The sequence below is a fragment of the Arachis hypogaea genome, chromosome 12 (assembly GCF_003086295.3).
Source record: "Arachis hypogaea cultivar Tifrunner chromosome 12, arahy.Tifrunner.gnm2.J5K5, whole genome shotgun sequence".
NCBI lineage: Eukaryota > Viridiplantae > Streptophyta > Magnoliopsida > Fabales > Fabaceae > Arachis > Arachis hypogaea.
The window spans coordinates 9,598,645-9,615,141 of NC_092047.1; the positions used below are offsets into that span (position 1 = coordinate 9,598,645).

The 16,497-nt window shown below is 29.4% G+C and overlaps 1 protein-coding gene across 2 annotated transcripts; it reads left to right on the plus strand.

Annotated features, from left to right (window-relative positions):
• Positions 1-11,037: 11,037 nt before the first annotated feature.
• LOC112726746 (squamosa promoter-binding-like protein 8) lies at positions 11,038-14,403 on the plus strand. Of its 2 annotated transcripts, none has more exons than XM_025776266.3 (4): positions 11,038-11,802; positions 12,037-12,796; positions 13,694-13,842; positions 13,939-14,403. In XM_025776266.3, the coding sequence occupies exons 2-4, from the start codon at positions 12,081-12,083 to the stop codon at positions 14,079-14,081; spliced, it is 1,008 nt and encodes a 335-aa protein (XP_025632051.1). In that variant the 5' UTR covers positions 11,038-11,802; positions 12,037-12,080; the 3' UTR covers positions 14,082-14,403. The 2 variants fall into 2 exon arrangements, with proteins under 2 accessions (XP_025632051.1, XP_025632052.1); XM_025776267.3 differs by having other exon boundaries at positions 11,055-11,802; positions 13,694-13,838.
• The last annotated feature ends 2,094 nt before the right edge of the window (positions 14,404-16,497 follow it).

Sequence of the window (16,497 nt, forward strand, 5' to 3'; positions counted from 1 at the left end):
AAAACTAATTTTACTTACTTATAAATTAATTTATCAATATTTTAAATTTTTAAAAAACAAAAGATGGTTTATTTGTAAGCTGTATATGAAGATCTTATTCGACGTGTATCTCGTTGCTCTTGATTTTTTAATGTCTTATAACGAGGTATACTTCACTTTTTTTTTTTGGAAAAGACCGGTTAGATATTTGTAAGAAACACTTTAATGTACAAGTTAGCACAAAAAATGTTTTGGAGAGTTTTTAGAGAAGGAATTTAGAACATATGAGAATCTCTCTTATAATTAATTATTAAGTTCAGTGTTTTCTTTAGAATTTTCAATTACTAATGTGTATGCGGATTAATGATAACTAAAATAAAAATAAAAATTTAATTTTAATACACTATCAGTATAAAATTATTTTATATATGCATTTAATTACATAATATTATATTAGCAAAAATAACTATTTTTTACGTTGACCAAGTGAATGATTTATTCAAAAAAAAAATTGTGTAAAACGTTTTATACTATCAATGCATAAAAAATTAAACTAAAAAAACTGAGTTGTTTTCATGTACAGGCTGTGTTTGTTTACAGAGATGAGACATTAAAACAGAAATACAGAAATACAAAATTGTGTTTGACAAGTGAGATATGGACAGAAACATTATGTATAAATTTAGTGTATTTTGTGTCCACAAATACAAAAACACTAGCAACAGACACAACTTATTTTTTATTTTTTTATTATTTTTTAATTTTTATAATTATATTTTTATTATTATAGTTTATTCTCAATTTTTAAATAAAAAAATAAGAATAAATTAAATTTTCATAATTTGTTCTAATTTATCATCAAATAAAATATAAAAATACTAAATTTGTGCCTTTGTCCTTTGTATCTTTATTCTCATAGTTTTATTTTATTCTATTCTCAAAAACAAACACACTCTTGTAGACTTTATTAAAATAATGTTTGTGTGGAATATATTTTGCATTTAAACTAAGTATATATATAATGAGCAGATAACTGTGGTGATGATATGGTAAAAAAAAAGTTTGTAAGAATTTTCACCGTGTGGAAGGTAACCCACGTGATTGTCTCTGAAATTCCGGCTGAATTTGGTTGAATGGGGGCCGGGGATGGTTTGGCCAAGAAGGTCCCTACAGTTTGACTCGTAGAGTCATTGAATTGACACCTTTCTTCTTCATGTGCCACATCACCACAAGATCTCTATCTCTACCCTATAGTGCTTTTCATAATGACTCTTGTTTGACACATTCGGCATCTCTTTTTATTTTCTTATTATTTTGAGTAGTACATCATCATCACATGATATGCGTATAAGTATTAAGCATATAATATTATTACTTTATTGTCGTGTTGTTGAATGAGGCATCAAATTCAAAAATGGTCTCCGAAGAAGGAGCAGGTATGTGTATGTACAATAGTTTGAAATGAATTAGAAATAGCTAAGTGAGTGAGTGAGTGAGAGTGAGAGAATATTAATAGTCTCATCTTATTGGATGGCGGGTTTGTGCAAAGTACTATTCCTACATTCAGAATAAGATATTCACCGTTTTGTTAGTAGCTGCAGCTATAGAGAGCCTTGACTTGCATGCCCTTGTCTAGCAAAATGTCAACACTCTTCCGCATTCACTTAACCCCGCCCTTATTCTTTCTTTCAAATTCTTATCATCTCATACTAATAAATTATTTTTCATAATTAAAAAATCACTGAATGGACTTGAACCCCAAGGTAGACGGTAAGTCAGTCATTGTCAAAGACATGACTTTTTGTCCTTGGTGGTTAATTAGTCATACTTTTTAATTTTGAAATATTCTTTGTTAAAAGATTAGTTTAGGAACCACTCTTCTAGAAGTTAATAAATAATCATAGGTTAACATTAACATTGATTATTATATTTGTCAAAATAAATAAAAATAATTTTGAATTTTTTAAATTAAAGTTTTTACGATTTTATTTTAGTTTAATTGTATTATTACGTATATAATTATTTATTAAATAAGTCATCATATAAAATATATTATTTAATTCGTGTTGGACACATAGCATTTTTTATTTTTGTTTTACACCATAAAAAGACATCACTCTTTAGTTTTGAGTTTAAAATTTAGTTTTTCAATTTTTTGAGATTGGAATAAGATTTTTAATACATACACTATATCATGAATAATTAATATTTTGAGTTGATTGATGTCTTCTCATCTTATGTTCTCTCGCTTGTTTCTGAAATCTTTTCGGTGGTCGGAGCTCTCCGGTTGGTCCAACAAGTGGTATCAGAACTGATGGTTTAATTGGTCTGATTTTAAGGAGTATTCAAGGTGAAACATCGAAAGTCTTCCTGGCAAAGGTGGTCCGGACGACGTGTCCTACGGTATTTTGCGGCGGTATGATGGACGAATACTTGTGGTGGTGGAGGAGCTAGAGGGGAGTTGATGCTTGATGTGGAGCTCACACTGAGGGAGAGATTGTAGTGTTGCAAATGTGAGGAGTGTTGAAGTTAGTCCCACATCAAAAAAAGCAAGCAAGAGTGAGGAGTTATAAGATGAGAGACCCATTAACTTGACACCTTAAGGTTTTGAGTTGGATGTGGTGTCTTTTCATCTTATATTTATTTAATATTTTATTTTTATATTATTAGCATTTGAGTATAAAATTTAATACATAAAATTTAAAGTATTAGCTACTAAATATATTAATTTATTGGTAATGTAATATTGTTCATTATCAATTATCGAAATAAAAGCATTAATTATCTCATACTAGCTAGAAACACATTTGTGCATTATCATTATTATTCACATCAACAACGAAATTCAAGTTCATATCTTTAATTTATTAAATATTACAAGGTTCACTCCAGATAGTTGCTTCTTATTATGTGGAGGGTTTAAGTTTAGGTGTTTCTCTTCTTTGGAATGCAGGCATGTGGTGTGAAAGTCAGTGCAGAGTTCATCGCTTGGGCTCAAGGTGCATCCATGCCGCTTAGGTTTTTCTATGGAGTTTGAAAAATATAATACATACTATAATGTAAAAGTGGGGAGACAATTGCTTAGTTACTATTAATTCTCGTAATGAATGTATGGAAAAGAAGATTAATCATGATCAATTATAACTCTAAAAATATAAGAATAATGATTGATAATTTTAGTTTTAGTTTGGTTTTCACTTTTCAGATGTACATTTATTAGTTTAATTTTTGTGAGAAAAGTTTTAGGAGGTTTGATTTAAGAAAGGAAACAGATTTTTTATTTTTAGTAATTTTATTTTCAAAATTTTGTAAATAAATAATAAAATTATATTTTTATTTTTATTTTCATTTTCGATTTTAATTATTATTTTCACCAAACTTTAAAAGTAAAAAAGAATAAAAATAAAAAATGAAAATAAAAACAGATAAAAAGAATCTTTAGCTTTTTGTTTGGTGACTAGTACAGAGTTTAACTATGATGTCTTCTTATTTGTTACATAAGACGTTTATAAAATATATATGCTAAAACAGAACTACGTTATATATGTATAATGATAATTAGCTATTAGATTAGTTATTTGTGCAAAATATAGGGTAAAACACACCATTAAATCAAATCCAACTCAATATTATATAATTCATCCAAATAAAAAATGTTACATGGACCTCTCTAATTACTTCTTTATGTAAATCGAATGAGTCAGACTAGATTTAGCTCTTTATGTAAATCTAATCATCCTGTTTCCTATCCTAGTAAATCTAAACAGGGTGATTAGATTTACTAGGACAGCATGCATACATAAATCAAAATAAATTGATTAAATTTATAATATATATTTTGAAAAAAAATAATTAAAATATTATATCAACAAAATTATCATTTAATTTATGAAATTAAGTATAAAAATTATTTCTTTAAAATATTGATACACTATACATACACATATATTAAGATATTTTAAATAAATATTTTATTTATAGATATAGATAATTTGTAGCATATTTATCAATTTTTATTTTTTTTATTTATCCTGTAAGAAAATTAAGATTACTTATATCTCGTTTATACTATAAACGAGATAAGACACGATTTTATTTGGCGTTTGCAAACGAGATAATAGAATTTTAAAAAATACACATAACGAGATAAATTCATAGTTATCTCGTTTATACCGTAACGAAATATATGAAGTTATAAATACAAAAATATAATTTTTAAAAATAATAAAATAATATTAATCATTTAATTTAAATCAATTTAAAAAATAAAAATTGATATATTTTGTTACTATTTAGATCGACTTTAATTAAATTATATCTCATCTATATTTTAAATTTTAAATTAATAACTTTTCATGTTTATTTGTACTGAACTTTTTAAAATAGATGGTTTTAAATAACAGTAGAAATAGATGGTTAGTTTTAAATTACTAGCGTACACGTAAAAAATCACTAATTTTTAGAAAAACAGTTGAATTTACTTAAAAGTAGCTCATTATATTTCTAGAAACCAATACATTTAAATTTTAATTATATATTTAAATAAAATTTATCAAATTTTTTTTTATAATTTTTTATTCTTTTTTAATACCATTTTTTTAATACTAATTTAAATGTGTTTGTTTTTATAAAAATAATGTGTTATTTCAAATGAACAATTTTAAATCACATCGATTTTTTAGAATTAGTAAATTTTGTTGTACGCTACTAATCTAAAATAATGTTTAAATTTAAATTAACAAAATGAAAAAAAAAATTGAATACGAAATTATCAACTATAAATATGGAAATCGAAGAAGTAGAAACATAATTGAGTAGTGTATAGTTATGGATAATATTAAATTATGAATGAATAAAAAAATATTATTAAAAACGTATATGATCTCAATCACTTCTCTATATAAATGAATGATCAGACTAGATTAACTTTCTATGTAAATCGAAACACACTGGTCGATTATGCATGCATGCTGTCCTAGTAAATCTAATCACTGTTTAGATTTACTAAGACAGCATTGCATAAAACGAAATAGGGTGATTAAATTTACTAGGACAGCATGCATGCATAAATCGAAACAGACTGATTAGATTTACATAGAGAGCTAAATCTAATCTGGCTCATTCGATTTATATAGAGAGGTGATTGAAGAAATTCATGTAATGCTTTTTTATTTGGGTGAATTGTGTAATATTGAGTTGAGTTTGATTTAATTGTGTATTTTACCCCAAAATATATGTTAAAGGTTCGTTAAATAGCTTTTAAACTATTGAACAAACTGATGTTGTATGTGTATTTTATAGAAAAGATGCTGAAATGATATAACATTTATTTGTTAATTATAAATTTATTTAACTCGTTTTACTTAACAAAACTAATATTATTATCGAATATTTTTTATAAAAAATTCGACAATAAATCTGACAGAAATTTGAATGCGTACTTCTTTCTTCATTTTTACATTTTTTTTCTCTTTTTCCCATCACCCCCAGCTTCTATTGTCACCGCCAGTGATGTTCAGCGTGGTCACAATCTCTAATCTCTACTCTTCTTTTCTCACCATCACTAGCCTTTGTCACCACTGCCATCGTCACTGTTTCAATCTCTGTCGTCGTGGGTGAGTGTTCTGTAAAAAAAGATCGTATTCAACCTCTATTAGCCGCTGTTGTCACCGCTGTTGCTACCACTGTAGAGAGATGTCGCTGTCACAGCGCTTCCACGCTTTCCTCTAATGCATGGTAAGCTTCTGATTTTTTTTATTAAGCTTTTTTTTTCAAAATCCTAACTTTAGGTTAATATGTTAATTTAAGTTAGATATTTTGTTAGATTAGGTTAAGTTTAGGGTTTAGAATATTAATATATTAATTTTTTTAGATTAGGGTTGATTAGGATTTAATTAGGATTGCTTAGGATTAATTAGGATTTATTATTAAAATAAATTAGAGTGATTAATATAATTTAGTTAGGATTTATTTAAGATTTAAAGTAATTTAGAGTAACTTAGAGTGATTAGTGTTTAGTTAGGTTAAGAGTAATTTAGATTAGTTAGAGTATTTATTCTTTAGTTTAATTTGTACATTAGGCTAATATGTTATTAGTTTAATATAGGTTAATTAAATTAGTATAAAGTAATTAGATTTTAATTTTCTATAAAGGTTCGATATAGAATATTAATATAATAATTTTGTTGGTTTTGGTTAAATTTTGAGAGGATTTAATATTTAACTTAATTTAGAATAATTAGGATTGATTTAAGATTTATTGTTAAAAATATAATTAAATTTGTTTACTAATTTTTAGCTCTTATTAACTTCATTTCTATTTTAAGAATACGTTAAAGAAATACATTTGGTTGAATATGTATGACACAATAGATGTCGAATTTATTGTATTTAGTTGGAGTCCAATAAATAAAAGAATGACCTATTTAATTTACAACGTCAACAGTTATCGACTAAAATATTTCGAATTTATTGTGCAACATAATTCAACTAAAATATTTTTGTTACACTACTTACACAACATTTGTGTTTAAATGTAAGTGGTTTGAAGAGGATGACAAAAAAGAAGAAGGGATTGATAGGGACGAAGAAGAAGAAAAAAAATCGATGATCAGAAAGTAACATCCAAAGAGGATGATGAACAAGGAGTTGATGAGGACGAAGAAGAAGATGAATCTAAATAAGAGTAAATTTATGTTCAATTGTGTTATGGATATTGCATTTGGATTATGATGTTTTAACTATTTTAATTATTTATTTCAGGTAGACATGTCCAATAAAAGTAGTGTCCGAAGTCGCATCAGGACCAACAGTGAAACCATCGTAAGGTTTAATGTTTTCTTTTTGTACAATTTTCTTCTGACGATATTACTTTATTATATTTTAGCATCATAGTTTTTTTAGATTATACTGTAATTTTTATTTTAATGGTATATTTAGTTTTCATTAATTTTGTTTATGTTATAATTATGATAATCATAGTTAAAAATATTAAATACTTTTTTTGTTTTAAAAAAATAAAAAAATATTATTGTCGAATTTTATGTCAGATAAATCCAACATTTTTTATTTTTTAAATTAAATTTTATTGAATAATATTACCGTTAGAATTATCAAAAAAGAATTTTGATGGTAATAAGGGCACGAATAAAATAAAAAGGGCGCCAACGATACCGTCGAATTTTTCTGACAGTAGACACACTAAAATGACTATTCTACAATGTTTACCATCGAAATTTTCCGACGATATTTAGTGTCAAAATTCATGAATTCGCTAATAATCATTTATCGGTGATGTTTATATTGTCAGAATTTATTCAACAGTAAAATCTCTGATAATAATATTGTTGTTGAATTTTCTTAAGGAATCAGATGGTTTTAAACTTTTTTTTGTTAGTGGTTGTAGAAGTTCTTGACAGGACGTTTAATAAATATAAGAAGTGAAGCGTGATGCTTGATTCCTATTTTGTTGATGACAATGCCATAGATAAAATAGGGATTAATGGTCAAATTAGTTATTAAAAGATGGGTCATTCTCCAAATTCATAATTGAAAAATTTTATCAATCAGATTAGTTTTTTAAAGATTACAAATTAATATTTTTGTCTTTTTGTCATTCAATTAATAGTTTTTGTCAACGATTGATAATATAAAACGTTAACTAACAGCATACATAATATCTAACATATCCAATTAGACTGAACAAATACATTTATGTAAATCTATCAATTTAGTGCATTTTTTTAATTATATAAACCCTAATCTTAATATGACCTATCGATACTAAATTGACAAATTTTTATAAGTATATTTGTTCAGCGTCTAATTGGATATATTAGGTGTTATGTATGATATGAGTTAACGTTCTGTATCATCAATTGTTGACGAAAACTGCTAATTGAGTGACTGAAGAACAAAAATGATTAGTTGGATTTTGATTCTCTAAATTTTGAATTTTACTTCAAAGGGTAAAGTATAATCTCTCACCATTTATTTTATAAGTAGGACCAAGAAAAAATATGAGAGAGAAAACATTTAAGAGTGAGAAATAATACTTTACCCTCTCAAATAAAAATTCCAAAATTAAAAAATCCACATTCATTAATTTATAAACTTTAAAAGACTAATTTATTTAATAAAATATTTCAAAAACAAATTTAAAAAATGAACATTTTTTAAATATTAATTTCACTATTAATCCGATAAAATAGGAATAAAGTTTTGTTGTTTAGTTCTTTGTCATGTCCTTTTGTATACTCCATTTTTTTCTGGATGGCTCTTACGTTCAAAAAAAAGTTAAAATATAAAATAATTATCATATATATATATATATATATATATATATATATATAATTTATCATCAAATTAATTATTTGTATAGAATATATATTGAATATAAAATATTTATTAAAAATAATTTAATTAATATATTTATACATAAATATATAATAATTAATTTAATAACTAATTTTTAATATTTATATTATTTTTTAATATAAAATATACTAAAAATTAAAATGTATCACATATCACTCTTTAATTATAATTGAAACAAATGTTTTCTCCAAACTTTAAAAGTTTCCTCCTTCCTATTATACATTACTAGATAAAAAAAAAGTTATTAAAAGTTATTCATTTTTTTAATTTTATAATAAAAATTAAATATTGACATTTTATTTTAAAAATTGACTATATATAAGTAAATTATTCTATTATATTTTTACAGACATAAATACTAATATATAATTAAAATAAATTATTATTTTAATCCTCAATATTTATGCTAAATTTTAATTTAGTTTTTAATATTTTAAATATTTTATTTGTCAAAATTTTTTTTTAAACAGGTTTAATGTAGTCTTATCGTTAAATTTGACATTAATAGCACTACAACAATATAGATTATTTTTTAAGGTTATATGTGTAAAAAAAGAATTAAAATTCGTCAAAAAAATAAATTTTAACACTATTTTAACTATGAAAATATGTTAATAAAATTTTTGTCAAAAATTGTATTTTTAACATATAAATAATTGTGAAAAAAGTTTAAATCTTATTTTGATAAATATTAATTGTCAAAAATAATTTGTTAGAAAAATTTGAGAATATATTTTCTATGATACTTATTAACTGTCAAAAATACTATTTATTTTGACACTTATTGACCATAAAAAATTTCCAACAAAAATTTTCAACAAAGAATGAGATGAAATCTTGAAATCGAAGAATAAATTGAGATTTTGAAGATAAAGAATGAGTAGTATGATCCCAAACTGAGAGCAGTGTGATGCCAAAATTAACGGAGCCCAAAGAAGAAGAGGAATAATGGAGTAAATTGAAAATAAATGAGTGTCAAAATTGAGGAGTAATTTTCTACCGTCAAATTATTTATCAAGAAAATATAAAAAATTTGACATTTTTGATATTTGTCAAAAATATATATTAATTTTTACACGTAATTATGGTTGTTAAAAAAGACAGTGTTAAAATAGCTCTCTTTTCTTGTAGTGTAGTTAACGGAATAAATGACGTGGACGTTATTAACATTACTAGTTAAGTCATATCTACTTCTACGTGTTAGAAAAACATAACCAAAACTTTCTTGTAACACTTGTTCTCCTTATTTTTTTTTGTACAAAATCCTAAATCCTAACCATCAATTTTAAACTTTTTAAAATCATAGAAAAATTTTTATATTAGTAATTATTGGTATATTAATTTTACTTAAATTTTGAAATTAAATATTATTAACTCTTCAATATACAAATTGTTTGTATCAAATTTATGGTAGAATAATATTGAATTCACTTAAAATTTTTTGAAATTAAAATAAAACGTTTAAAATATTAGAAACTAAATTAAAATTCGACTCAAATATTGGAGACCAAAATAATACTTATTCTGTATAATTATTTTATATTTTTGTAACAAGTTATGCAAATCTAGCACACAGAAGGGAGATAATAAAGTAAGTAATTAAAATATGACTTGTGTGGTGAAAAGTCCCCCTCTCCCATCCCTCTTTTTCATTATTATTATTTCTTCTTTTTCACTTCTCTTTTATCCTTAATAAAGCAGCTGGATTAAGAGGAAGGTTCTTTGTGTGGACTGAAACTGTACAAAATTATTAAAAAGATCGGACAAAGTGAAAAGGGTGGAATTATGATGGTAAATATATAGCTTCAAATTAACTCATTATTCCCTGAAATAAAAGTTGCAATTCCGAATTCCAACCAACGGAAAAGACCTAAAAGTTTTAAGGATTCTAAAATATATAGAAGACAAAATAAAGCGAGAGAGAAAATATGAAGAAGCATAAAGTTAATTTTGAACATGAAGGATTTAGATTGAGATGGTTGGCAAAATGAATTAATTAAAGTTATTATATTATTAGTATTGAATATGGGGAGTCAAATCAATCACTTCAGGAACTAAACTGAATGGTTAAGGAAGTGTTAAGGGAAGTAATAAGAGTAGATTAAGGAAACCCCGTAACGGGGAATGGCCTAAAGTTATTATTGGTGAGAATTGAAGAATGAATCACATGGGTTTGGAGGTTTAGCATGGCATTTACACTGAAATAATGAAACACAAGGAGTTGCACTTACTCTAAAGAGTCCCTATCAAGTGTTCAAAAACAAAATAAAGGGTGCGTTTTATAAAAGCAAGAAAGCGAAAATTCAAAGAAGGAAGCGCAAAATCCACCTAGCCATATATATGAATTAATCATGACGATCTCCTTGCCCTTTGGGCCACTGACCAAGTAGACCAAACTCACAAACAGATTGTGGGTCCCATCCATATTTAATGTCTTTCTTTAATTTCCTTCTTCTTCTCCTCCTCCTTCTCCTCCATTTCTTTTTCATTTTTTTCACTTCTCACCCCCTTTAATTTTTCCCTCCCTCATTCCAATTGCAATCCCCACGGGGTTTCCTTTCTTGTTTGTATTATTATTGCCTTACCTTCCTAATAATACTAATAATGTTTATGTTTATTATTGCACATTACATAAATGGTTAGTATTCTATTAATTACTAATAAGTACTTAAGCTGCTATATGCTGTGCTGTGCTACCCAACACAACGCACAAGATAGATAGAGTGAGTGAGTGAGTGATCGCGCTTCTTCCTCTAAGTTATTATTATTACCTAGCTTACTCAGTGACTCTGACTGAGTAATTAAAGCAGTGTTGAATTATTGGAACAAGAAACAATAGGAGGGAGGGGGGGGATTCTCCATTCAATTGGGCAAGGTGGTAATTGTAACACATCCAACATCCAAGTGGTGGTACAATTTCACCACCAATTACCCACTCTCTGCACAAGCCGCCTCACCTAATAATAAACTCAGTTTTCCCTCAAACACACACTCTCACACACACACACATGCACTACCCCTCCTATCCTACAAAGAGAGAGAAAGAGAGATGGGGAAGGGGACAAAAGGGTTCAGCTTTTTGAGGGTGAAAGTGAGATCTTTTAAGCACACATCCATTTAGCACCAGAAGAGCAAGGAAAAGACTCTGAGACATAGAGAGAAAAAAGAGAGTAAGAGAGACAAGTAATAATAATAGACTTAATGCACACGCCATTAGAGGGGGTGCTAGACTACTACTATCACTGTGTAGTGGCAAATTGAAGAAGAAGACTAAGAAGAACAAGAGGTAGCGGCTGAGAAAGAAAAGAAAAGGAAAAGAAAAAGGCGAGTCACAGAGCTAGCTAGCTTGTGCAGTGAGGAGCAGGTTAGGGTTTTCGGTATTTGAAAATCGAATCCCACTTCTTCATCACTTCACTTCACCACCAACAACAACAACTGCCACTACTGGTAATAAGACCTACTTTTGGTTTCTCAAGAATAATATAATAATAAGGGAAAGAAAAAACACATATACAGATACAGAACACAGTACACCATAAACAGTAGAGTAGAGAGAGTGGTATAAAAATCAGAAACAAAGAAAAAAAAAAAAAAGTAACCATACATACATTATTATTTCTCTCTCTTTGTCTCTTTTGTGTTAACATAACATAACACTGACTTGCAAGTAATAACGTGCAGGAATTGAGAGAAGAAGAAAGAGAGAGATAGAGAGAGAGGGAGACATGTTGGACTACGAATGGGGGAACCCATCCATAATGCTCACCGGGAACGAAGACGGCGCAGCGCCACCGCCCTCCGACCAAACTCACCGCCAAATCTTCGACCACTACGCCTCTCACGCCCTACTGCCCGACCACTTCCTGCATGGGCCCGGCGCAACAACCGCAGCTAGCAATAACGCACACAACCCCACCACCACCATCGACCTCTCTCATCATCACTTCAGCCCGCAACAAACCCACCACCACGTCCCCCACAGCTTCTTCGACCCACGGGCCTTCCATGCGGCCTCCTCCACCCACTACCCACCGCCACATCCCCAACCCCCGCCTCCCCCATCCATGCTTTCCCTTGACCCGTTACCCCACCACGCCCACTGCGGGCCCGGCCATGGGCTCATGCTGGTGCCGAAATCTGAGGATGTCGGTCGGCCCATGGACTTCGTGGGCTCTCGAATTGGGCTGAACCTGGGAGGGCGCACCTACTTCTCGTCCTCGGAGGATGACTTCGTCAGCAGGCTGTACCGCAGGTCTCGGCCCGCCGAACCGGGGTCGACGGCGTCCTCTAACTCCCCTCGGTGCCAGGCGGAGGGGTGCAATGCTGATCTGTCTCAGGCGAAGCACTACCACCGCCGCCACAAAGTGTGCGAGTTCCACTCTAAGGCCTCCACCGTCATCGCCGCCGGGTTGACTCAGCGATTCTGCCAACAATGCAGCAGGTTGTTCTTTCAAATGCCTCCCCTTCCCTTGCTACTACCTAATCATTCTTCTACCCTCCCGCGCAGGGGCATTTCCGTCCTTTTCCACTACTTCCCGCTGTTTTATCTTCCTTCTTATATACGGCCACTATCCCAATTTTGTTTAACTGCTTTAATTATTTCAGCTTCAAAATCAACGGTTTTCTCTTCCTTTATTTTCCCCCCCTTTCTTTATTAAAAAAAAAAAAAGTGTCGGAAAGACTAAAATGATCCCTTCGTTTGGGTGGTTAATTTCGTGAATTCATTCATCATAAATTGTGTATGGAGCTAGGGCAAGAAAAATTAAAGGCCGGAGTTAGTTAATTGGGATCTTCCGTTTATAAGAGTGTAGGTGATGCAATAGTTAAAGAATCTAAATGAAGGTATTTGAAATTTGAATGATCAAAGCGAGTATTTGAGTAAGCAGTTAGATTTGTTTTGTTGTGAGTGTGTGGGTGGGTGGTAGGGTGTGGTTGGATCCTCAGTTGGCAGAATGGTTGGGTTGGGGGTGGAGGTGCTTGGGGGAGGTCGGGATAGAAAAGACGGAAGTGCCCTTGGGAGAAGTGTTGATAATGATTGAAGTTACCGTACATGGGGAAATCCCGAGGGCATTTGCGTCCCCAAACATGTTTGTTGTTCGTCTCTGGTCTCTACTCGCACTCCCTCCCCACTTTACTACTTACGTACTGCCTTGTCTTGCTCCTTTTTAGTTAGTACTACCCAATTTCCAAACAGTGTCTTCTTGTCAACACACTCACTTAACAGTTAACACCTTTAATTATATTATTTATTTTGTTTCTTTATAATATATAGTAACTAGCACCTAATTATATATTCCTAAATCAATGTGATCCGTATGCATCTTAATAAATAATGCAGGTTCCATCTTCTCTCTGAGTTCGATAACGGAAAACGTAGCTGCAGGAAGAGACTGGCAGATCATAATCGTCGCAGAAGAAAAACTCAGCAGCCACCAGCACAAGACATCCACAAATCTCAGCCTGCTACTAATTTGGATAACGTTGCAAGTACCAACTTTTCTTTCTTGCTTTAATTACTAACTAGCTCCTCCTTAATATCGATCTTATATATCTATATTTAATTTATTGTATGTGTACGTGCAGGGTCCCCACCGGAGTCCGGAGCTCAGTCATCTTCGTCCGTAACGGTGGCCGTGTCGCCACCTGATTACTTCCGGCAAAGGCCGTACCAAACCGGAAGCCCATCAACGACTTCAAGTTCACTGTTTTTCTCAAGCGGGCAGTAGTTTATGCCAAGTGTATGTGCAATGCAGAATGTTGTTATTATTAATTAGGAGGAGTCAGTTTGAATTTGCATGGCTAAACTAATGGATCGGAGGATTTGAGCGTAGCATCAACAATAATATTGCACTTATATAATTAATTTGTGACTTTGTAACCTTTCTTTTCTTCCTCTTCCAACATCCAAATTTCATTTCAAAGCTTTAATCATTATGTGTTGTTTAGTAAGAATGATAATGATTTAAAGCATATCTGTCAATTACTAGTAGTGCTACTATTTCTGATCTACCACCGTTTCTAATTAATTATATATTATCATTATATATATATACTATGTTGCATATTTAATATTTATTGTGTTATGGTTGGTTGGTATGTACTAGCTAGATAGTAGTAGTGGCAAATGGAATTCTACTTTATGATATGACCTGAAACAAAGATGTACGTTTGAGTAGGGAGTGATTATTTATTTAAATAAATGATTTTCACTGCTGTTAAAAAAAAAAAAGAAAAAAGAAAAAGAAAAAAGAGCGATAGTAGATGAGTTTTATGGTAAAGCGTAGAAAGGGGAAATGGCCCCGTCTATTTGGATTTTCCCGGAAATAGGACCTGGCGCTTGGGTGTGAGAGGAGAGCACGGGTGTTACGTTGAGGGCCTGGCCTATGGGGCATTTTGGGGTATTGAATTATTTGCCTTTTGTCTGTCCCTCGAATTTTTCCGCAAAAATGCAGGGATCATGTATATTATGAATATCACCTGTATAATGTATAAATTGGACTTTTGGACCTTAATCTGTAATTTCCATCCCATATGCCATTTATTGGATTCTCAGGCCGTCAACCTGTCTCCTCCATGGAGGCTAATATTAATATATACATATAAGCATCTCTAATTCGTTACGAATTGAACTATATATAAGAGTTTGTTATTGACTAATAAATTATTACATGTATAAAATAAAATTTACGTATAATTATTTTATGTAAAATTTAAAAAATATTAAGTTAAATTAATATATAATAATTTTTAATTATTAATTTCAGATAAAGATAATTATATATGAATTTATATTTACAAATTTGTTGTAAATTGTTCTCCATTATACATGAGTTTCATTTTTTTTGGCTTTACACAATTTAGAAACTAGGTTTGTTTCCTTCCATGAAAGATATTATTATGTACATGAAGATAAAAAATTGCATTCTATTAAGAAAGTAAATGAATAATGTGCACAAAAAGAAAAGTAAAACAAAAGCATGCTTTTCATAGCAGTAGATAACTTGTACAAAATGAAATAATAATAATAATTGAAAAGAATTCCCTTCCTCTCATGGATCAAAGTCAAAAACTTTCCGACGATACCTCAATATTCACCACCGCCACACAGAATAAAATGTAGCGCATCTGCAACAAACCCCAGCCACCTGAGTTGCTGGTGCAAAGATGGAACGAACCAAGCGCTTTCAAATCCTCCCATCCGAAACAACGAATTATTCATAGTTAAGAGATGAAAAAGAAACTGAAAAGAGAGAGGAAGAGAGACATAAAGTATGATCTGGTGAGAAACGTTGATGTAATGCGTTATGGAGAGAAGCAGATGAAAGGGGCTGCAAAAGTGCAAAGAGAAGTAAAGAACATAGTCATTGAGTTAGTACTTTAACTCGTTTTAAATAAAAATTAATTAATAATTTAATATCATTTATATATATAAAAAAATATTTTGTTAGATAGACAATGATTTTTGTAAATAATGTGAACAATGAACTTTAAAATTGACTCAATAAAGTAAAAAACACTCCACTCCAAATTACCTCGTAAACCCTCTAACATTAGGATAATCATTTACATATCTATTAAATTGAACATCGACATATCCATTATTCACATTATTTAATATTCTCATTGTTTATCTATATTTTTTCATATAAAAATGATAATGTCATTTTTTTTTTATAAAAAAGTCTAAAGAACCAACTATATCATGAGTCAACTCATTAAAAATTGAGGTAGTAGAATTTTTTTTCTGTAACAGACTTATTTTTTAAGTAATTAATTCTAATTGACTACATTCTTAGTTAGCTTTTTAGTGGAACTGAAATCAAAATATATAAACACAAATTATACTAATTTTGAAATAGTTAAAATGACAAATTTATTTATGTGTGTTACATTTTTAAAATTTGAAATGTTCATGATAAAGTTATTATTCATGGGTATTATTGATGAAAAAAAGATAAAAATAAAAAGAGGAAAGATTATTATAAAATAAAACTCTCGTTGTTATTATTATTATTATTATTATTATTATTATTATTATTATTATCTTTTGTCATTTAAATCACCACCCAATCAACGAAATAATGAAGGAATAAAAATTAACACTTTAAAATACTATTAATATCATAAAAGGAAAAAATCGAC